The sequence below is a fragment of the Lycium ferocissimum genome, chromosome 12 (genome assembly GCF_029784015.1).
Source record: "Lycium ferocissimum isolate CSIRO_LF1 chromosome 12, AGI_CSIRO_Lferr_CH_V1, whole genome shotgun sequence".
Taxonomy (NCBI): Eukaryota; Viridiplantae; Streptophyta; class Magnoliopsida; order Solanales; family Solanaceae; genus Lycium; species Lycium ferocissimum.
The window spans coordinates 39,251,163-39,275,616 of record NC_081353.1 but is presented as its reverse complement, the minus strand read 5'-3'; the positions used below and the strand labels follow the sequence as shown (position 1 = coordinate 39,275,616).

Here is a 24,454-nt window from a genome sequence, read left to right as displayed (position 1 = left end):
TCTTTTTACTGACTGGTAACAATTTTATTTGACTGTATGAGGAATTTTGTTTATAGACGTAAGTGTTTGTTCTGTTGGCCTTATCGATAGTTTGGTTATTTGAAGCTGAAAAGTATGAACTTTTGATTTAGGGGCCATGTTACACGTGCCCTTTAGACTGTGTCGAATGAGTGTGTCATGGGTATGTGTATACATGGAATTGTTCTAAATATAGAAATTGACGAAAAACTGTATACACCGGAATGTACATTTAAATGGGCCCATCTAATATAGATTAGGGGTTTATTGCTTTGAGTTTTTGGAGGTCTAATGCTGGAGGTACCAAGTTTTGCCCTTTTAATATGGGCCCATCTAACATAGATTAGGGGTTGATTGCTTTGAGTTTTTGGAGGTCTAATGCTGGAGGTACCAAGCTTTGCCCTTTTAATTGTGACTGTTGTTTTTAGTGTATTTCGATAGAATCATTTGATAAAAAGGAACTATCAGTTTGTAGTAGTATATGTCCATTTTGAGGATGGAGTTTTGTTCTTTATACTGACTGGTGTAACAGTTTTATTTGAATGTATGAAGAGAATTTTGTTTTATAGATGTGAAGTGTATGTTCTGCTGATGCATTCTCGTGGTTGTTTACACGCTTTCCTTAAACTGTGTTGAGAGGTAAACATAGATTTGTTTGCCCCACCATTGCAAAACCCATGCTTTAGAAAAGGGAACAAAAGAGAGTAACTTAGGCTAAAGAGCTTGGTTAAGGCCAAACACATAGGTAGGCTAGAAAGATCAACAAGGTCTTGCGGTTGCTCCACATAAACTGTTTCAGAGAGCTAACCCTTGAGAAGAGCATCTTTAAGAGAGAGCAATGGATCTAATTAGATTATTGCATGAACTCTATATCATTTGAGGAGCCATTCAATTGAACTCTAATCTAATCATTTTTCCAGAGACATTCACAGAATGGTGTTTTTTGCACTTAACAAAACCATTTTAAGTGGATTGTGTGGGCAGTACACTTGAATTTAGAGTGTGTTTTTTTTTTTTTTTATGCTATTTAAAATTCTCTGCTGCTACCGTGTATCCTCTCCTGCACCAACACAATTTAGGGGACTAATTAGTAGTACTATTTTTCACATGTTAGATCTAATGAAAAAAAATGTCCCAAAAAGGTTAAAAACGAGGATGGAGCGGTTGGAACATGAAACTAAATTATAAAAATAGCGATGTCATACATGTTTTAGTCGTCATTGTTGAACAAATCAAACATATTTGTGAATGAAATATTCTGAGTCTGTATTTTTTTCAGTGGAAATGTCAAATGAAAGTGACAAGAAGGTATGTCGGGCCCGATTTTTAAACCAAATCAATGAATGTATGACGCATGTCTTTTCTATACACTTTTATCACTGAAACATGATTCACTAATATGTATTCTCACGTTAATATTTCACTTATGGTAAATTCATATGATTTGATGTAAATATCGAGTATGATTGTTTCGATGTTAATCCAATTGCTAGAATAGGAATTAGATAATCCAGTGCTTCACTCATGTCACTGGACAAAGTAAATGGACATACTGCCTTTTCAAGTTGATGTTTCACTTTGATTTTAGTCATTGTTGAACAGGATATAGCTCAAGTCAATGCACGAGTTTTGGGTGGGGGGTTACTTCTTGTTCCTTACTATTTCAACATCCAATTTAGCATTTTTAGTGGAGAATGAGAAGAAAGGAACAATTCCAAATGAATGAGATATTAAGTCAATACAATAGTCTTTCCATGGAAATAAATGACAAATCAAAGTGTTTGATGCTCAGTGTAGAGCACTTACTGCTCTGATATAAGCTAGTCTTCTTCGGAATTGAATGTAGAATGAGGTTTGCTGATCCATGGTTCAGTATTTCTTTCTTTCCTCTTTCCAATATAAAATCTGCAAATAGTAAATAAATAACGAATTCTTTCTCTTGTATTCATCCTATAAAACATTGTGGGTTGGTTGCTGATGACCATTTGGGAAATACGACATATATACTTGATGAAAATAGTAGTAGTTCATTATATAGAATAAATTAATGCCAGAATGCACATTAAAACACATACTTAAATCCTAGTTATTAGGATTAGAATTTATTCTCTCATTTTTTTTTATTTATTTTTTTTTTGGGAAAGAAAATGAGTCAACCTCCACAATACAAAAAAAAATAAAATCAAAAGCATTCCTTGCTCAACCAATTTCCGCCAAGAAGATATGCTTCATTTTCACTTTGGTCTTCTCCAAGAAGATATGCTTCATATTTCTTGGTATTTCAACTGGACACACTCTTTGTCCATTTACTTCTCCCAAGTTATATTGCCTGCATTTATTTCATAAAAAATAAAACAAAAGAGTTATATACAGAACAATTATATCAATATTCTCACATTTTTATAGAAATGAAGTAATGGAAACACAAATCTCCAAGCTGGACAGATTGCAATCCTTTCTTCTTTTTATGCACGCTAATGATACAAGAAATATTCAAATGAAGATATATAATATCAGTTACAATAAACTAAAAGAATCAGTGCTGAGTTTAATATGAAAATAGAACCACAAGTTTTAAACTTACATCTTGTGCCTCGGGGAATTTGTTTAGACACCTAAATTTTATATTCCGTAGCAGCCTCGCGGCTTCTTTCGCCTTCTCATAATCATTCTCTATTCTAATTCTTCAGCAACCCCAGAAAGCCAATTTGGATTTCGAGAAGAAAGCATGAACTATGCTATGGAGAATCCAATAATCAGTCCACAACCATATCCCATAAGAATCACTTTCCAGCTGAATTCACTTAGAAATGTTGAATCCTTTCTTCATCCAACACAAATGTTGTATTGTTTGTCTCTGGTCCCCTCTTACTTCCACAGTCTTTCGAAACTGGGAATCCACGTAATCCATTATTGTCTGCATATGAATTGTTCTCAAATGGATCAAATTGAGGACCTCTCGGGAGGCATCCTTCAAGATGATTGCGTGAGAGATTTAAAACTGCAAGAGATGTAAGAGAAGCAAGTTGCTGTGGCATCTCTCCCGAAATATTGTTAAATGAAAGATTCAATGATTCGACTACAACAATGTTTTGAAAAGCGCTCGTTTCTGCGCTTTAAGCGAGAAGGGAGGCGACGCGCAGCCTTTGCTCTTCCCTGCCCTAAAGCGAGGTGCACCTAGGGTTTTTTTTTTTTTTTCTATTAAAAAAGCTTCCTCTTCTATTTGGACTCTCGACTTGGGAACTGCGCGATTGCTTCTCCTCATCTCTTTACGAAGGTAAGTTTTCACTTCTTCTCTTTCTTCACTTCCTCTTCTTTTCTCTGTTTTACCTGCTGCTACTCTCTGCACTGCCATTTTTTCTCTTCTTTTTTTTTGTTTCCAGTTCTTCAATGGGTTGCTCTTTTTTCTCTTCTTCTTTTGTAATTTTTTTCAGTTCTTCGACTGGGCTGCAATTTTTTTCTCTGTTTTGTAATTTCTTTCACTGTTCTGCCTGTTTTTTGTCTCTGTTCTTCAATTTTTTCTCTATTTTGTAATGTTTTTTCTCTGTTCTGCTCTATTTCTCTGTTTTCACTATTCTGCTCCGTTTCTCTGTTTTCACTGGTGACTGTTCTGCAATAGTTTCTCTGTTTTCAGTGTTCTGATTATTTTTTTTTGTTGTGATTATAGTAAATTCTGTTTTTTTATTCAATTTCATCAAGCCAAAAAAAAAAAAAAAAGATCCAGCTTAGGCGTATGGAGTTGCAATGGGCAGTAGCACAAAAGTCCAATGTTATTTATATGACTTATGAGTATTATTGACTATCTAGTTCTAGTGTCTATTATTTAATTCTTAATTTAAGAATTGAAAGTTTTGCTTAATATGTTATTTTTTATTGAGTTCTTGGTTTTTTATCTATCCCTATTTAATACTTTTTATTTTTGTATTAAATTGCGCTTCACATGAAAAAAGTGTGCGCTTCGCTTCACGCTTCTGTAAAGCAAGGTCTCGTCGCTTTTTTCCGCTTCTCACTCTCCAAAACCTTGGACTACAGACAACTTTCCAAGTGATGGTGGTATATGACCTTGCAATCCATTATGAGATAGATTCAAAACCCGAAGCGAAATGAGATCTCCCAGAACACTAGGATATGTCCTTCAAATTTGTTGTTTGAGAGATCGATAGTGGTGTACAAAGACAATATTCTCACAACTTCAAGCTCCAGCCCGTCGTTACAACACTTACTGAGTCTTGGTAATAATTATTTATTTCGGCACTTGGTGCCTTCATTGTTGGATCAATTCTCCTCATGGCTTTCAAATTTTGAAAAAGACTTGTTGGTAACTCTGCTGTAAAAGCAATACAAGAGAGATCCATTATCCGCAACTGAGGAAACAAGTTTTAATCCTTGAATTTCTAATGGCACCATGCAATTTATTGGATCTCAAGCTTAAAACTTGTAGCTTTGAACGAGTTCCCAACCACATAATGAATGTGTCATTGAGGTGATTATTTCCTAAATCAAGAACTTCCAACTCTTTGAAATTTGCCAAGGCTCTTGGATTTTTCCCTCTACCTTATTTCTATGCAAGTTAAAGCTTTTCAGTCCACTTCCAAATCTAAAAGTAGTTTGGAGATTCCCAGAAAGACTATTGTGCTGCATATCCAAAATCTCGAAGTAGTCACTTATGTTACCCAAACATTGCGGAATTGCTCCCTTCAAATTGTTTCTTGCCAAATCTAGCGCTATTAATGATGTCAAATTGCAAACAGAAGAAGGGATTTCGTCGGTGAGACTATTATTTGATATGAAGAACAATTCTACCGAGGGAGGTGGAATTGCTAGCGTCCCTTGAAGAAAATTTGGCCATAAATCAATAGAAGTTAGAGGAAGAAGAGGAATTTGGTTAGTACTTGTCAACATGTTGTGGGATAGATTAAGATTTGACATGGAATCCATCCAGTTAGACCATTCCCAATCAGGAATACTTTCTTGAATCTTGTTATTTGAAAGATAACAAGAAATTACCAGGACATTCATGCAGGAAATTACCAGAAAAATTCACTTGAGAGAGATATAACTCCTTGACAGATGCACTGCTGTTCCATTTGGTCGTTGAAAAATAACCACTAAGCTGATCATTGTAGTATAAGTCTAATTCTTTCAAGTTGGGCAGGTGAAAGATACTCTCAGGTATTATCCCATACAATCTTGTATCTCCCAGCCTTAGAGCTGTTAAATGAGAAGAAACAATTGGAGAAATGGTGGAAAAGATGTTTACGGAGGAAAAATCAAGCTATCTTAATTGGGTCAAATTCTGAAGGAGCAATTTAAAATTGTGAGGTTCAAGTTGCATATCATAGTTTAGTAAATGAAGAGGCTGTAACTTGGAAAGATGAGAGATTTCATAAGGAATTTGACTCGAGATAGATGTGTAGGAAAGATCAAGATGTGTCAAACTCGAAAACCTGCCAAATTTAGCTGAAATTTGTTAATTTGAGAATGTATTCCTAGAAAGGTTGAGCCTTTCGAGATGAGAGAGCTGGAAGAGGCTGCTATTGGAATCGATCTTCCCTACAAGACTGTCGCAACTGAGGTCAAGTTCAATCAGGTAGCCAGTAGACTCATCACATATGACTCCATCCCACAAGCAGCAATCTCTACTCATATTCATGAACTCGTCTTTGAATAAGAGAAATAGCAAATTTATATGAGGGATCAACAGTAAGCATATTCTTGAATTTTAGAAGGGAAATGCTTTCATATTTGGAGCACAGATGGGGTATGAATGAAGAAAAAGCAAGTTGACAGAGAAAAAAAGATGCTAGTAGAAACAGGAGGTGTCCACCCATAGATTAGTATAAAAGTTGGTAATAGAGAAAGAACGAAGAAAGTTGTGCTTTGTGTTATTCCCAAATCAAAATTCATGAGATATATATATATATAGTCTTGAGAAAATTTTGTTTTCTAATATAAAAAACAGTAAGCGTCATCTTAAAATTTCTCTTTGAGATAATTATACTAATTTTATAACAAGGAAACCTGGATCATATTATTGTCAAAGTTCCAGTCAGTATAGTGTTATATCTACTTCATAGAATGCAATAAGTTGTCTATAGTAAGAACATGTTAAGAACAAAATCAATACTTGAATGTTTTTTTTAACTGCATCATATGAGTAAAAATATTAATCCAATAAGAATTAGTTAATCCAATGGTTGGCTCAAGTCAATGCACAAGTCTTTCCATGGATATTTGAAATGAAAGCTATACAGGGACAAATCCTTTCAAGTCATCATTGTGAACAGAATACTTTGATAGCCCTAGATTTGGGCCAGCTTGGAACATCCTATTTCCACATCTAATTTAGCGTTTTTGTTGTTTGTTTAAAAGATGGGACAGTAAAAAAGTTAAAGCTTAAAAGTGTTTGATTGAAAATGTCTCTAAATAATTTTATTAAACATATAGGGGCTTTAAATAACCAATTTAACACAATGATTTCAAAAGCCTAAAAATGCTCATACAACCTAATCTTTCTTTAAAATTTAAATTCAAATAGACTCATCCAACAACTAATCTACTTATTATTCTAAAACGAAGATTACTGCAGTAACTGAAAGCAATTTTCAATACCATCGTTTGCTTGAGTTGCTGCAATTTAAAATAGTTCTCCCTCCTCAATTTTTGCTTTTCTTGTTTGTGCTTGAGGATTGTTTTGAGCATCTCTGGATTTGCACACTTTTGTGACATGAATATTTCTTCTTCTTTTTCTTTTTCTTTGGGTTTGTGCATGAAAAGATCCCTCATTTGAATATTTTGATTAAAAGCTCATTTGAAAGTGTTTTAATTTGGACAATTGTAGGATTTTCAAAAAGTTATGAGGATTTTTCTTCCATCACAGCATTCCATAAATCATAGGTTTCAAAGTAACACTTGAACTTCACTGACCAAATTTGATAGTTTTCATCTGTGAAGATATGTTGGGCATTGAAAGAAAAACTGCTACTTGCCATGTTTGAAAATAGGTTAAAATTGGTTAAAAATCGGTATTGGTCGAAAATAGCATGTGAGTTGAAAATAACCACAGGTTAAAAATGGATATTGATTGAAAAAATATATTGGGGCCCAAGCATTATAAATAAGCAAGGGTAAAAATGGGTGACAATAGTTGTGGGTTAAAAATGGTTGACAGTTCTTCTTCTTCAATGAACTCACAGATTCATAAGATCAATGGAGGCTCTAATAAGAAGAACCCACATATCCAAATCAATGAGTCTCTAATAAGAAGAACCCACATATCCAAATCAATGAGGCTCTAATACGAAGAACCCACATAGCCAGATCAATGAGGCTCTGATATCACTATTGATTTTTTAAAATATGGGCAGCAAAAAGGTTGAAACTGTTGATTGAAAATGTCTCTAAATAATTTTATGAAGCATAGAGGGGCTTTAAATAGCCAATTTAACAACACAAAATATGCATAAAATATAAAATCTGCAGAATAATTTCAAAAAGCCCAACAATCTTATCTTTTTTTTAAATTTAAATTCAAATAAAGTAGACTCATCCTACAACTAATCTACTTAATATTCTGAAAAGAAAAATACTGCAGTAACTGAAAGCAATTTTCAACAATTTTTAGTGGAGAAAGAGAAGAAATAAAGGGACAGTTCCCAAATGAATGAAATATTTCAAGTCAATACAAATCTTGAACCAAAGGTCTATCGGAAATAGTCTCCCTACCTCCCAAGGTAGGTAGGGGTAAGTTCTGCATACACTCTATCCTCTCCAAGCCCCATTTTATGAGAATATACCGAAATTTTGTAATTGTTACACAAGTCTTTCCGTGGAAATGTCAAATGAACTTATGAAAGCGACAACAAGGTAATACTTTTACTTTGATAGGGAAAACGTGTCAGCACCCGATATTGACAGCAAATTAATGAATTCATGGAGCACGCCTTGTTTTACACTATTACCACTTAGGCACAGTTAATTAATATGTGTTTCAAACTAATTTGTCACTTCAACTATTTTAAATTCATGGGATTTGATGTAAACATGAGTAAGTTTTTCTGACATTATTTAGGTCAATGTTTTTCTTTTCTATTGCGAATAAATGTTCTTTACTTTGATCGGTGGATCTGAGGCGATTCGTTACTTCCTATTTCAACGTCTTATTTAGTGTTTTTAGTGGAGAAAAATATTACTCCCTCCAACTCAATTTATGTGGCACGCTTTTCTTTTTAATCCGTCCCAAAAAGAATGTCACCTTTCTATAATTAGAAACAACTTAACTTTGAAATTTTCCATCTACATGAAATTATTTATAGCAACACAAATAATGTCTAAGATTTGCTTTAGAATACAAAATTCAAAAGTACTAGTCAAATGGGTAGTGACACTAGATGCTCTTTAATTTTGTAAAGTTTCTTGTTCGCAATGGTAATATTCTCACAATTTATTACTAAAAAAACAATACAGTGTTATATCTGTTTCATTGAATGCAATAAGTTATCTATAATAAATAACACGTCAGGAACAAATCAATACTTGAATGTTTTTTTACTACATAATAAGAGTAAACTTATTAATCCAATAAGAATAAGTTAATCCAATGGTTGGCTCAAGTCAACGCACAAGTCTTTCCATGGAAATGTGAACTGAAAGCTACACAGGGACAAATCCTTTCAAGTCATTGTTGAACATAATACTTTGATAGCCGTGGATTTGGGGCAGCTTGGAACATCCTATTTCACATCTACTTTAGCGTTTTTGTTGATTTTTTAAAAGATGGGACCACAAAAAGGTTGAAAGTATTAATTAAAAATGTCTCTAAATAATTTTGTTAAACATACAGGGACATTAAATAGCCAATTTAACAACATAAAATCTATACAATAATTTCAAAAGCCCAAAAAATCTCAACAACCTAATCGTTGCTTAAATTTTAAATTTAATTAATGTAGACTCGTCCTACAGCTACTCTACTTATTATTCTAAAAAGAAATTACTGTAGTAATTGAAAGCAATTTTCGAACACTCCTCCTTTGCTTCAGCTGCAATTCAAAAAAGTTGCTCCTCCTCAATTTTTGCTTATGTTGTTTGTGCTTAAGGATTGTTTTGAGCATCTCTAGATTTGCTCACTTTTGTGAATATTTCTTCTTTTTTCTTTTTGCTTCTTTTGGGTTTGTGCATAAAAAGAGCCCTCAATAACCTTGTTTTGTTTAAAAGCTCATTTGAAGATGCTTTAATTTGGACAATTGTAGGATTTTTCAAAAAATTATTGTTGAGAATTTTTCCATCACAGCATCCCATAAATCATAGGTGTGAAAGTAATACTTGAACTTCACTGACCAAATTTGATAGTTTTCATTAGTGAAGATATGTCGGGCATTGAAAGAAAAACGGCTACTTGCCATGTTTGAAAATAGGTTAAAAATTGGTATTGGTTAAAAAAAAGTATTGGTTGAAAATAGCATGTACGTTGAAAATAAACGCAGGTTAAAAATGGATATTAGTTGAAAATTGATAATGGGGCCTAAGCGTTAAAAATAAGCAAGGGTAAAATGGGTGAACATTGGTGTGGGTCAAAAATGGTGTTGTTCTTCTTCAATGAACTCACTGATCCATTAAGATCAATGGAGACTCGAATAAGAAGAACTCACGAGATTGATTGAAAATGTCTCTAAAAAAATTTAAAATCAATGGAGACTCGATATAAGAAGAAACATTGATTTTTAAAAGATGAGAAAAATCAAAAGGTATTTCGATGAAAGTTTGATTTTTAAAAGATGAGGCAGCAAAAAGGTTGAAAGTGTTGATTGAAAATGTCTCTAAAAAAATTTATTAAGCATAGAGGGGCTTTAAATAGCCAATTTAACAACACAAAATCTGCAGAATAATTTATAAACCTAAAAAAAATCAACAACCTTATCTTTGTTTAAAATTTAAATTCAAATAAAGTAGACTCATCCTACAACTAATCTACTTAATATTCTGAAAAGAAAAATACTGCAGTAACTGAAAGCAATTTTCAACAATTTTTAGTGGAGAAAGAGAATAAACAAAGGGACTAGTCTCTTTAATTTTGTAAAGTTTCTTGTTCGCAATGAAATATTCTCACAATTTATTACTAAAAAAAATACCAAATGAAAGAGATATTTAACAAGGTAAACTTATTAATCCAATAAGAATAAGTTAATACAGTCAAATCTTGGAAATGTACGCCTACACGAGGACAAATCCTTTCAAGTTTGTTGAATAATACTAAATTTTGTGGAATTGGAACATCACAAGTCTTTAGCTTTTTGTTGATTTTTAAAATGTCAAATGAACTTATGAAAGCGACAACAAAGTAATACTTTTATTTTGACAAAGAAAATGCGCCAATACCCGATATTTACAGCAAATTAATGAATTCATGTACCATGCCTTAGTTTTACACTTTTATCACTTAGGCATAGTTAATTAATATGTGTTTTCAAACTAATTCGTCACTTAAACTATTGTAAATTCATGTGATTTGATGTAAACATCAAGTGTGAGTAAATTTTTCAGACATTATTTATGTGAACGTTTTTCTTTCCTGATTGTGAAAAAGTGTTCTCTACTTTGATCATCGAATAAGAAGGCAATTCGTTACTTCCTATTTCTACATCTTATTTAGCATTTTTAGTGGAGAAAGATATTACTTCCTCCATCCCAATTTATGTGGCACAGCTTTCTTTTTAGTCCGTCCCAAAAAAAAATATCATTGTTCTATAATTAGAAGCAACTTAACTTTGAAATTTCTCGTTTACCCTTAATAAAATTATTTATAGCAACACAAATTATGTCTAAGATTTGCTTTAGACCACTAATTTCAAAAGTCTTCCTTTCTTGCTTAAATATTTTGCTAGTCAAACGGTGCTGCATAAATTTGGATGGATATGAGAGGTGCCTGTAGCACAGTTTTTGCAAGGAAGATAATATAGAAAGTTGTAGAGTATAAACCGAGAAAATTGTGCTTTGCGTTATTCCCAAATCAAAATTCATGAGATATATATACAGCACGGGTGGATGTTAAAAGGATTCAAGTATTGTCGGCCTTCAAAGATTCTATGAATGTTTGACACAATAAGTTTAGTAATATAAATGAGTAAGCATCCTAAATAGGAGTATATATACAAATGTTAATCAAAAGAAAATCGTAATCACCTTGTTGTCGAGGTGGTAGTCATTATGTAATTTTGTTTGCATTGTTATATCCTTTTCATTAAAATGAATGCAGTAAGTTAATCTATACAGTGAGTTAATCTATATAAAAAGCACATGTTAAGAACCAAATACAATACTTGATTCTTTTTAGGTTTATCATTCTAGTTGATATTTCACATTGAAAGCTACAACGGACAAATCTTTTCAAGTTGATATATATTTCACTTTGAAAGTCACTTTTAACTGAATCATAAAGGTAACATTATTAATGCACAATTGCTACAGTAAGAATTAAATCATACTCCCTTTGTCTCAATTTATATGACACATTTTTCTTTTTAATCGCCCCAAAAAGAATGACATATTTTCTTATTTGGCAACAATTTAACTTAAAACTTTATGTTTTCCGCTTAACGAGATTATTTATAACCGCATAAATATTTTTGACTTGCTTGGACTACAAGATTCGAAAGTATTCCTTTATTTCTTAAACTCCTTGTCGAGTTAAACTACATCACATAAACATGGACGGAGGGATGTTTAGCTCAAGTCGATGCACAATTCTTTCCGTGAAAGTTAAATCGACAAGTCTTTTCAAATTGATGTTTCACTTTGATTTTAGTGTTGAACAGGAAAAGGCTCAAGTCAATGCACAAGCCTGGACCGGGGGCTACTTGTTGCTTCCTATTTCTACATCTAAATTTATAAGCATCTTTAATGGAGAAGCAGAAGAAAGCGACAATTCTAAACCAATGAAGATATGTCCAACATTTCCAGGACTAGTTAGAAAGATGAAACCACTTTGAGTAGTTCCTTTTAATGTAGCATTTTTGGAAATTGGAACATTGTCCTTGATGTGAAGAAAGGGTCCAAACATGATGGGAGAATACATACTCCCCTCATCCCAATTTATGTGACACTTTTTCCTTTCTAGTCTATTCCAAAAAAAAAATGTCATATTTCTATATTTAGAATTAATTTCACTTTAAAGTTCCTCTTTTACCCTTAATGGGATGATAGAGTCATACAAATATTAAAGGCTAGTTTTAGACCACAAATTTAAAAAAGTCTTCATTTCTTTTTTAGACTTCGTGTCAAGTCAAATGGTGCCACATAATTGAGAAGGAGGGAGTATTTTTATCCATTCGGTTCTTTATATAGCTGAAAAGTTCGTCTGACTGTTCTACCAAGTGTTTGTTTTACTACCTAGCTCATCCTGGACGTCTTTGTAAACTGTTTCTTGACAGAGTCACACAACACCTATATTTTGAGCTCAACTAATTTTTTTGTCCAAACCAAATCGATCTCTCAATAGTGATAACAATGAACAGCTTAAATAGCGCACTGCTATTTTCCGTTTTTTGACTTGCTTGTTGTACCTTACATTTGGCTATCAGCTCTGTGCAATCAAATTGCCCAATTGTGTGAAACCAGTTACATTATTTTTTGAGTTGAACTCAAAATTAGTTCAATTCAACTAATTTACTTTGTCTTACAAATGCCCGAAACATAGAAAACAACAGAGGTTACAAAGAATTTTAGCTTCCTCTCCAGTTCTTGTGAACAAAGTTTGCCTAATGAGTGGTTGATACACTTGTTTGATCTGTGGAAAATTAATTGTACAATTTATTGTAATGCACAAATGTCGGTTACTACACAAAAGGATGAAAAGTTAAAACATAGGGGGCAGGTTTGTCACTTGAAGGTTTAACTAATAGCTTTGTGACATGAAACTTGAAAGAAAAGAGGTTTCACGTAAATCATAATATTAAAAATCATAAGAAATGCACGTCTTACAAAGTTAGGACCTCAGGAAATGTTTGAGGAAAGGGATTTTCTTCCATGTATGGTTTGAAACTGAAAAGAAATAAATGAAATGTTTCGGCCACTTAATAATAGCCTCACCTTTACTTTTCACACTATTTTAAGTATATTTATTCAACTATTATTCTTACACCATAAGAAGATAATTGAATATGTATACTCATTCACCCAAACTCCACATGGAATGTAACGATCTATGTTTTAAAATGTGACAATTTTGGAATATGCCAAGCGAGAAAGACATAATTTTTTTTTTAAGAGAGGTATAAAAAGCAGATGGATTCAAAAGTTTTTTATTATCCTTTCATACAGCTTTGCATGAACCTTTTATTAAAGGACGCTTGGTTTACTACTAGCGAAGTACGGAAATAAATGATACTACTAGTTATTACTCACGAAACTTTTATTTTTCTCAATAAATTACAGCTTTTTGATATTTGGCACAAATATCATGCTTCTTGTCATTTTTACATCCTATTCCTATGACTTTTATCGTTTAATCTATGATAAAATCGTCGTATTTGGGCTTATCTTTGTTATATTTCATGTGTATAGGCACGATGAAGACAAGCGATGGAAAACCGAGCAAAAAGTGGTTGATTTTGGAGCATATGATGATTATACGAGGTGACTAGGTGAAAACCACAAGTGACAAACTAAAAGAGAAGAAAAACTGGACTGAAGGAGGCATATGTGCCAGACCAGTAGCACGGGTCCAGCACGTGAAAAACTGAACTGCAGGATGCATATGTGTCAGACCCGTAGCACGGGTCCAGCACGTGAAGTTCAAGCTGCGGGAAAGTGAAGGCCTGCGCTGCACGCGCGTCGCGGACTGGGCACATTTGCCATCTGAAAATCACTGAAGGGTCCGTACTGAGCCCGCGACGCGGGGCCAACACGGATGGGCTCAACCTGTCCGAATTTAATTAGGATTTTATCTATTCTTGAGTCATTAAATTCCTAGACTATAAATACGTATTTTAAGGGTTGAGAACGGTATGCTGAGATACTTTGAGACAATTGTAAGCCGTCATTAACCCTTCCTTCCCCGTTTTTACTTTTATCTTCATAAACCCTAAGTTAATCATGAATTCTTTTGTCTATGATCGAATCATGAGTAGCTAATCTCTTAATTCTAGGGTTGTGGCATAAGACTTGAAAGTTGGTTGGATGACAATTATTCTCTATTGATTTTTCATATTTTGGGTTGCTTATTTATTCTTGATCTTAATTGTTTGATTATCTGGCCAATAGTTAGACACTATCTGTGGCGTGTGAATTCAACTAGGGATAGGGAATTTGCATACGTAATAAGAATAAATAGGGCTTGTTCGATATAATCGTTTCGCTAATGAGGATAGGAATATACCCTTTAGCCTTGCTTAGTTGAATACGGAGGAGTAAATGCGTTCTTGTTACCTCTGACGACCATAGGGATATAGGCGTTATAGTAGCATCTACAGGCTTGTGAGCAACTCGGAAGATACTCATAAAGTTATAATTAACCCGTCAACTAGTAACCCGGGGAAATAAGATAGGTGAAATTGTCTGAAGATCAACTGGATTGTCGAAAGCCATGACCCTAGAACTCTCTCTCATCTAATAAACCTTACAATCTTTGTCGAAATATTCTCAGTCACAAAAATACCCATCACAAATTGTTTACTTTTCAGTTTTAATTTAGTACAACTAACATCTTGATTTTCACTTTCTTAAATAGTTTCATTCGAATTTGAATTAATTTAACAGTAGAATCTAAGTCTCTGTGGGATCGATATCTGGACTTAACAGTCTATTACTTGTACGACCGCGTATACTTGCGTGTGCTTTTGGAAGCAACACTTTTACTCACGAAATTTTATCATTTTGTCAAGTGAAATTCATGTTGATTTGTAAAATCTGCTTCATATCACAACTCCATGGTTCGGATTATCTCTACTTCCACTTGAAAATACCTATGCGTTTTCAGCATCACTTGCTTTTTCTCGTAATCTTGCATTATATCTAAAATGCTCAAAATTAGAATATTCAGCCTATCTTTCGTTAGAAGACTAAAACCCATTGAAGCAGACACCTCCAATTCTCGATAATTTAGAAAATGGCTAAAAGAAGAAACATTTCATCTATAATTAGTCGCTCTGTTGAACACAGGCTGGGAAAATCGAAACTGTAAAAACAATATTTAAAACGTTAAACATTGCATTGTATTGCATCCAATGCTTTTGGAGTGTGCTGGTACTCGTCAAAGGTTTTTAAGTACTTTAAAAGAAACTCAAATAACATGCACACATGTTAACTTTGATAATATGTCCAACCAATTGACAATACAAGGAGGAAAACATTGCGCAGCCCAGACATACGGTCCAAAACAAACTAAGTTTAAAACACTGCCTTCATATGTTCAACCAATTGCAAATATAACAAAGAAAACAATATGCAACCCAGACATACGGTCCAAAACAAACAGAAGTTTAAAACACTGCCTTGATATACTACAAGACCTAAAGATGCCTAAGCAACAAAAATATGAAATTCCTTAAAATGATCCATTAAACCATACCAAAAAACTGATATTAACTCTGAGGTGATGCTTTCGCAACCCCACCACTAGGAGGAACAGACTGCGATGCTGGAGCTGCTTCAGAAGCATATGCTGGAGGCTGGGCGTAACCACCGTAGGCACTGTTGTACGGTGGTGGCTGCTGGGCATAACTAGGTGGAGCCCCATAACCTTGGGCACCATAACCTGGCTGAGCTGGTGGAGCACCATACGCAGAAGCAGGAGGTCGCTGAGTGCTAGGATCAACCTGAGCATAACCTGATTGAGCAGCTGGCTGTGGATACCCAGGCTGAGCTGGGGGAGGCTGGGCGTAACCAGCTTGTGCGCTAGGAGACTGCTGTGGTTGACCATAAGCTGGCTGACTAGGAGGCTTTTGAGCCTGAGGGGCCCCATAACCAGCAGCATAACCGCCAGCTGGCGGCGTACCATACCCACCTTGAGAAGTAGGGAGCACCCCATATCCTGCAGCAGAGCCTTGAGATGGGTAACTAGGATTAGGACTGGGCTGCTGGCCAGAATGATATCCTTGTTGGCCCGTGACTGATGACTGAACTGGTGGAGGTGCTTGACTGCCATCACTTTGTGTACCATAGGACGAATTCTGGCCCTCTGATGTTGGGTTTGCAGCACTCCCATAGCCAGCGGCTGAGCTATAACCTTGTTGCTGCTCATAACCAGAACCCTGGTAACCACCAGATTGAGCGGCAGGTGCATGATATCCCCCATAGCCTTCCTGGGAATAAGCTTGTCCTTGGCTGTAACCCGTGGCAGATTGCTGGTTGTAACCATAGGCACTAGTATCAGTCGAAGCGGCTGGACCTCCAGCAGTTTGCTGCTGCTGTTGTGGGGCCTGTTGGCTGTAGTAATCATAGCCACCTGCCTGAGATTGTTGATTTTGAGCAGTACCCTGATCCCAGCCAGAGGCATATCCAGCAGACGCAGCTTGAGGAGGGTATCCAGGGTAAGGTGGTTGCGACGCATTATATTGGGGGGCTGAACCTGGGTATGCGCCAGGCTGAACATATCCATAACCAGGTTGTTGCATTGGGGCACCAGGAGGAGCCCAGCTTGTAGGAGGTCGGGCCTGATAACCTTGTTGCTGGTATCCTCCGGTCATCCCTTGATTTCTGCGATTCTGCACAAGAATTGATATCTAAATTAACCAAGAATATGATTAATCCAAGTACAATAAAATAATTCACATTGCAAAGGCAGAGTGAGCCACACCCGGGTAGCATAAACATAGCAGATAAAACAGTAGCAAAAACCAGCAACATTTAACAACTGATATCAGGTACGCGTCAAGATAGATGTAAGACTTACTGGTTGGTAGGTACAAACTCCTGGCAGATGCCCGTGCTCACCCTATGTGAAGTGAAGGATACCAAAGCAAAGAGCAAAAAATATACACATTCTATATGTAGGCAAAATAACTCTTAAGATGGCACAATCATATGGACCAAGGAAGCACTACTAGCCCAGGCGACTTGCCAATAGTAAAGATGACGTAGCAGTCGGTTCATTTTGTCATCAGCAGAGTAATCAAATTTTTATATGTATATAAATTAATATACCCAGTGAATTTTAATAACAGTCCACAATAACATGCATATTAGACAAGCCACAAACTTCAATATCAAGAATAAATCTGATGTGTTCACAAAGCAGCAACAGCAGCACATCTTGCGGTTCCAATACGAACCCTCAGCTTTGAATTGGGTTCACACATAACCAGGAAGGTGGAAATCGGGGGTACCCGAAAACAAAGAAAACCACAAGGAGTGATAATTGATGTCATTAGCAATACTACCAGAAAACAGACTCCTACATGCCACATCGTACTTGAAGGGCAACACACCTAGCAGTACCGCTAGCAATCAAGAGGTGACCACAACTGATTTTCTCAGGGGAACTTTGATCTTCATACTAAAAGGCCTATGGATAAAGCAAAAAATTCAGATACTAGCGGCAGTGATGAAATTTCTTCAAAAGATAACCAAATAAAGCACTAGAAACTCCAAAGGCACAATAAAGTTGTTCTCTGGTAGAATTCCACCATCACTAGTAGATATAACACAAAACACTATTCCTTGAAACACTTATATGTGATGAATTCATATAATACCCAAGCTTGACAGCCAAAAGATATAATGATAATCTCAAAAAAAAACTTAGTTTACTCCCTTGCGCCCTAACAGAAGCAGACTCTCATTTACTCTCAGAATATAACATTAGTTATCAATAATCAGGTTGGAGACCATACCAGAACAATGCTGAGGGAACACCAACACTAAATGGTTCCATGTTGGTGTCACCATTGTCCAATACCATACTAAGCCTACAAATTTTCCAATAATAATATCAGTGATCATATACAAAATTAACCAGCACAGTTATATGTTGTCTCCTGATATTAACTAAGAGCTCAAACCACGAGTTATTGCACATCTCAGATTAGATTATATTCTCAATATTAGGGAAATTTTTAGACAGACTTAGTTACCTTCAACGAAAAGACTTCTCCAAAACCTGCGCCTCACAAAAAATCAAAACATCTAAAGTCCAATGTAATATAGATCAATAGACATTGAGGCATGACTAAACATTTTGATAAGCCATCTTAAACCTGGCATTGCCTTCGGGTAGGAAAAACATCTCTTGCTCCAGCAACTTCCAACTAATAAAAAGAAACCGATGGGAGAAAATGTAGGCATAGGTAGGTGCCCTGTCACACTACAGATATATTCTTTGGATAACAAACTATTCATCCATAATGTATGGAGCTATATTTCAGAGTGGAACAACATACTCTAAACGACCTATTGCAACTAGAAAGCATATGTTGAATAGGAATAAGAGTACTTCCTTCCAAAAAATGAAGCACAGCAAGTGCGAATCTCCTTCATCCAGGGATCATTGGAATCGAACTACAATTCCCATTAACTGAAGCTGTAGACCAAAGAGGGGACTGGCAAAATGATATCTGCAAACACTTCGATTTCCAGCGAGGCAAGGAAGGATATATAGGCAATTGACAACAATATGCATACATGAAACTTCTAGATATATAAATTTTTTTTATCAGGTAAACTTTTAGATATAGATTATGACCATCTTGATAAAATCGGATATAGGATTACTAAATTGGTCATTCATGATGCTCTAGCAACAGAAGCAAACTGTAATTTTGATGTGTTGGGAAATTCCACCACTGCTGAAAAAATTATTGCCTCTTCAAGATGCTAAGAGAGGAAATTTAGAGCATTCAGCATCAAAAGAACTACAAAAGAAGCTCTTACAGAATAAAGAGATGGAGTACGGTCTTCCACAACAATGCAACATACACATACACATACACGGTAACAAACTACAAATCCACATCAGCAAATAATATACACATATAAACACTTCTAAAATTTGAAGGCTGCCCATTGTTTCTCACAATAATAAGCAGGAAAGAATAGAAACTGATGAGTTAATCCAATTACCCATACCTCACTAATCACTTCATACACCAGCTGCTTTGCAGCCTCAATCTGTTCACTTGACCCATCAATTTGTACTGTCCTCTCTTGTGATGTATCACCTGGAGGCAAGTGCAAGGGGATCACCTGTGACAAGATAGGAAATATAAGAAAGCTGAATTAAAATCTCCAGGAATAATTGCTTTTCAATGCAAATTATTTGGGAAAAAAGATAGTTTGAAGTTACCTGAATACGTGCTCCAGTTCTTGCTTGCATATTTTTTATGGTTTCACCTCCTTTACCAATAACAAGACCAACCTAAAACACACATCAATAGACATGAGACAAATACTATAAAGCAGACCGCAAGACAAACAAACTACAGCACTAAACCTCACTGACCTTGTTATTAGGGACTTTCATCGAAAACTGTTCTCCTCCGGATTGCTGTCCAGGCAATCTCCGAGAAACTAGACCAGAACCACCTGAATCGGCCTGTTTCAAACACACATTGTATAAGTAATAAACTGAAAACAAAAGAACTAATGGTTGAAAGGATGAGGATGGATATGATTCAACAAAAGAATTACTGGAGTTGACACTCTATTAGGTATTGTAAGGAAAAGAGCAGTACCTCAGAAAGAACCTCAGTAATTAACTGCTCGGCCTTAGCTATTTGGTCTGGAGTACCCATGAGTTCAACTGCTCTATTTGGAGAATTAGGATCAGCATCCATGTCTCTAGTAACCTGAATCTTGGCTCCAGACTGGAGTTGAAGATACTTGATGGTCTCCCCACCTTTGCCAATAATCACACCAACTCTGCCATTTGGTATTTCAATCTTCTTGCTTTGCCCCGGATAACCAAATGAACTTGTCATCGGAGGAGGAGTAACAATGGGCTTGTCTGCATTCAAGAAAACACAAAACATCTAACAACTCTACAAGATACTATAATAGTCATGAAACGCTATCATAGTGAAAATACACACTACAACCAGGGGGTGAAAAACTTGCCAATCAAATCAGTGGTAGCCAATGTTAATCAAATCATACTCTGTATATACACTAAAACCAAGAGGTGAAAGCTAAAACCCTACTACTTCGACAAGCAATCACAACCAATCACATCAGTGGTTAGCAAATATAAACATTATTTAGGGTATAAGACAATCCTACAACAGGCAGTACAGGGTATAAGGATATATGTGACAACTGAACTCAGTTTCTCCTTTTAGTGCAGTATATTCTCTCACGGAAACCAAATGAAAAAGAATTTCAGTAAGAAAATACACTTTCTATGAAACATCCTAAGAGAGCACACAAACCACAAAAGCACACATGTAAAAACTCTACAAGATCTTATAATAGACCAGACATGCTATTATAGTGAAAATATACACTAAACCAGGAAGTGAAAGCTACAATCCTACTGATCGCATCAATGGTAGCCAATTATGAACGCCAATTTGGTACAGATATATGATAGTAGTACAAAAAACAGCACAGTAATTTCAGTAACAAAAAACATAATTTCAAAATTTCCTGAAAAAAACCACAAGTCAACTAGGCAAACACATAATCAATAGCAGCAAAATTGACAAAAAATAAAATAAAAATAAAAAAACCTTACGTTCATAGGAAAGCACAACATCTAACAACTCTACAAGATTCTTAGTGAAAATAAAACCTAAACCCTAATACCTTGTCAACTAATCACATCAGTGGTAGCCAATTATAAACTCTAATCTGGTAGATATATGATAATAGTACAATAAGCAGTAAAGTAATTTCAGTAATAAAAACACCTTTTCCTGAAAATTCTTCGACAAATAAACTAGACAAACACAAAATCAATAGCAGCAAAATTGACAAAAATACCTTTACGTTCACCGTTATTATGAACTCTAGGTTTCTTAGTTTCAGCACTATTCAATAATAGTACAATGATAATATGCAGTGGTAATTAACAGTTTTGACCTCTGCTCAATTTAAGGTAATTAACTGTTATAAACACTAAAATGGTATAGTTATATGATAGTAGTACAACAAGCAGCAAAGTAATTTCAATAATAAAAAACATCTACCGCACATAAACTAGGCCAACACATAATCAATAGCAACAAAATCAACAAAAAGACCCTTATGTTCATAAGAATCAAATCCACCAGCACCAGCACCGTTATTATCAATCAATCCTAGGTTTCTAAGCTTCAGCACTATTCAATTTCTCGTTTTGGTGCAGTATATTCCTTTAACAAGAAACAATTTCGGTAAGAAAATACATTATTGTATGAAAACAACCCTTTCATGTCAAAAACATCCTAAGAGGGCAATTTTATCCCTTTTACGCAGTATCTGATCCACCGTAACCGAATGGAACAGAATTTCAGTAAGAACATACATTTTTTTACGAAAACATCTTTCTATAATATCAAAACATACTAATAGGTCACACAAACTACACAAACACAAAATCAACAACAGCAAAAACACTGGAAAGCTCATAACCTTACGTTCATAGGAATCAAATCAACCAGTCAACTATTAGTTTCTTAGCTTCATCACTAATCAAGTGAAAATATACACTAAACCAGGAAGTGATAGCTAAAACCCTACTACTTTGTCAACTAATCACATCACTGGTAGCCAATTATAAACACTAATTTGGAACAGGGACATATGATAATAGTTAAATCAAGAGCGGCGCGTAAACTAGGCAAACACAAAATCAATAGCATCAAAATTGACAAAATAACCCTTGCGTTCATAAGAATCAAATCCAGCACCAGAACCGCTATTATGAACTCTAGGTTTCTTAGCTTCAGCACTATTCAACAACGTAGCCGCTATCTCTTGCGCTATCTACTTAGCCAACTGAAAATCATCCATAGGCGCCTTTATGGCTCAATTTTGCACTTAAAACTAACAGAACCCTTATTAATTTTATTTATTATTATTATAATTTTAAAATAATTTCTTTTAATTTTTCTCAAATTTGTCTTCTGCTCAGTTAAAAAACACAGGTTTTCATGAAAAAAAAATCCTAACAGGGCACAAAAACTCCACAAACACAACATGAAACATCCAAACAGGGCACACAAACTCCACAAACACAAAATGAAACATCCAAACAGGGCACAACAACTCCAAAAACACAAAATCAACAACATCAAAACACCAGAAAGCTCAAAACCCCAGAGAACCGTTATTATCAACCCTAGGTTTCTTAGCTTCAGCACTATTCAAAACGAAACATCCAAACAGGCTCAATTTTGCACTTAAAACTAACAGAACTCTTATTTATTTTGATTATTACTATATTTTAAAAATAAAAAAAACTTCTGCTCAGTAAGAAAACACAGTTTTTCATGAAAACATCCAAACAGGGCACAAAAATTACGCAAACACAACAAAATCAACAACAACAACCACATAAAGTTGATAATCCTTACGTTCGTATGAATCAAATCCACCAGCACCAGAACCGTTATTATCAACTCTAGGTTTCTTAGCTTCAGCACTATTCAACAACCTAGCAGCAATCTCTTGCGCTTTCTGTTTAGCCAACTGAAAATCATCCATAGGCGGCGGAACATTATTATACGTAGCAGCGGCAGCAACATCAGGAGGTGGAGATAACGAAGAGATCGGTGCTGAAAATCCAGTAGGTCTACGTGGTACTGGTGACGGCGTCGTTTGATCAACTTCGTATTTCCTCTTGTTGTTAGCAGCTTCGTATTGTGCTTCTTCCGCCATTGTTGAAAGGTTTCAGATTTAGGGGGAAAAAAGGAGAGAGAGAGAGAGAGAGAGGCGGTAGGGTTTGGGAAACCCTAATTGGAGAGAAGTAGAGAGAGTTGGGGAATTCGGGGTCAACACCGATATTTATAGGAATTGACTCGGGGATGCTAGATATTTTTTTATTTTTTTGCCTTTTTTAATTTCCGAAATTCTAAAACCACTCGTAAAGCTCATACGGAGAAAAGCCTCTTTTAAGGATTTTTCTATATCGAATCAACGGGCACTCGGTTGAGAAGTAGGACTCTTCGGCGGCACCACGTTCTTTGGTGGTGTTAAATGTTTCTATAATAAGACTCAATTTTAAAATGTACTTTGTATATTTTAAAATTAAATATTTTCTTTAAGAAAGTGGCAATCATACACCGATTTTCATAGTGCCAGAGATAGAGGCAGCGGCGGTCATAAAGTGTAGAATTTTTCTCCGTTTGTTGTCTCTTTCGCTACCGCTCTGTGGGGTCAACGTTAGAAAATTTGTCGCGTTCAGAACAATCTTGTGTCGTAAGGAAAGGTATTATCCAAATCGTATTTTCTTATACTATAAAAATCCTATACGAATATAACGATACACCGCTGTTTTTAAAATCAAAACACACAATCTATATTACGAAAATTCTATCCATATATATGGTGTGTTTGTAATGGCGGAAAATATTTTGAACCATATTTTATTGGCTTAGTTATTTTTTATAGAAAAATGAGTTTGGAAAATGATAGTCAGCGGCATAGAAGTAGGAAAAACAAGTTCTATAAATGGTGTTGATTATTTTACCAACCTAACCCCCCCCCCCCCCCCTTCCCTTGCACCTCTTGACCTTACCTCAAAGCAGCCAGTAACAGTAACAAGAAGAGGCATTAAAGCTTCACCCTTATTCTTGGAAAGGATTAATCAATTAAGGATTCTTCCCTTGGAATTTCTTTACAAATAAGAAATTGAATATTTTGTTATGATTAGAAATCAACTTTCTATCTTTGTCCACGAATCCTTTATTTATACTTATTCAATTGAAAGTATTATAATCTTTTAATATGTCGAAACGTTGGATTTAATTTTTGGTAAGGCCCTCTTGAAATTCCTTCCAAAGCATGTTGATTTATGGATTCTAGTATTTCAACGGTTCTTACTAAATAACAAGCTAATGAATCATCTTCTATCAAAACATTTGGGTTGTTACCTCTGTTCAAATCTGTCAAGCCCTAGTCCTCTCAATGGCTAGTCTTTCCGCTTATAGATATTCCTGAAGACGCCAATAACCAAAAAATGTTTACCAAGCAAACAAAGTCTCTTTTTTACTATTGTTCAAAGCATTGTATTTTACATCAGTAGATTTACTTTGTTCGCAAAAGAAAAGAGATATATAAATCATACTTTGAAAGACTTTGTATCAATCATAGAAAGACAATAGTTTCCTACATACGAAACACCTACAATAACTCAATTATAAGTCTCTTTTTTACTATTGTTCAAAGCATTGTATTTTACATCAGTAGATTTACTTTGTTCGCAAAAGAAAAGAGATATATAAATCATACTTTGAAAGACTTTGTATCAATCATAGAAAGACAATAGTTTCCTACATACGAAACACCTACAATAACTCAATTATAT

General features: G+C 35.0%; 1 protein-coding gene and 1 pseudogene across 1 annotated transcript; both read right to left on the bottom strand.

Moving 5' to 3' along the window:
• Positions 1–4,024: 4,024 nt before the first annotated feature.
• LOC132039300 (receptor-like protein 9DC3) lies at positions 4,025–5,037 on the bottom strand (annotated as a pseudogene).
• Positions 5,038–15,380: 10,343 nt separating this feature from the next.
• On the bottom strand, positions 15,381–22,919 carry LOC132040919 (uncharacterized). The gene is made up of 6 exons (XM_059431605.1): positions 22,503–22,919; positions 19,683–19,954; positions 19,451–19,543; positions 19,295–19,366; positions 19,078–19,194; positions 15,381–16,718 (listed from the first exon to the last, which is right to left on the bottom strand). Exons 1-6 carry the CDS (start codon positions 22,804–22,806, stop codon positions 15,597–15,599), a joined length of 1,980 nt encoding a protein of 659 aa, XP_059287588.1. The 5' UTR covers positions 22,807–22,919; the 3' UTR covers positions 15,381–15,596.
• Between the last annotated feature and the right edge of the window lie 1,535 nt (positions 22,920–24,454).

Bases quoted from the DNA above. Each gene is read 5' to 3' on its own strand.
- LOC132040919 (XM_059431605.1), bottom strand. From the start codon at position 22,806: ATGGCGGAAGAAGCACAATACGAAGCTGCTAACAACAAGAGGAAATAC. The intron at 19,544-19,682 runs GTACTGCTCTTT...TGTTTGAAACAG, and splicing joins TTACTGAGGTTCTTTCTGAG to GCCGATTCAGGTGGTTCTGG. The intron at 19,367-19,450 runs GTCAGTGAGGTT...TGTGTGTTTTAG, and splicing joins TGAAAGTCCCTAATAACAAG to GTTGGTCTTGTTATTGGTAA.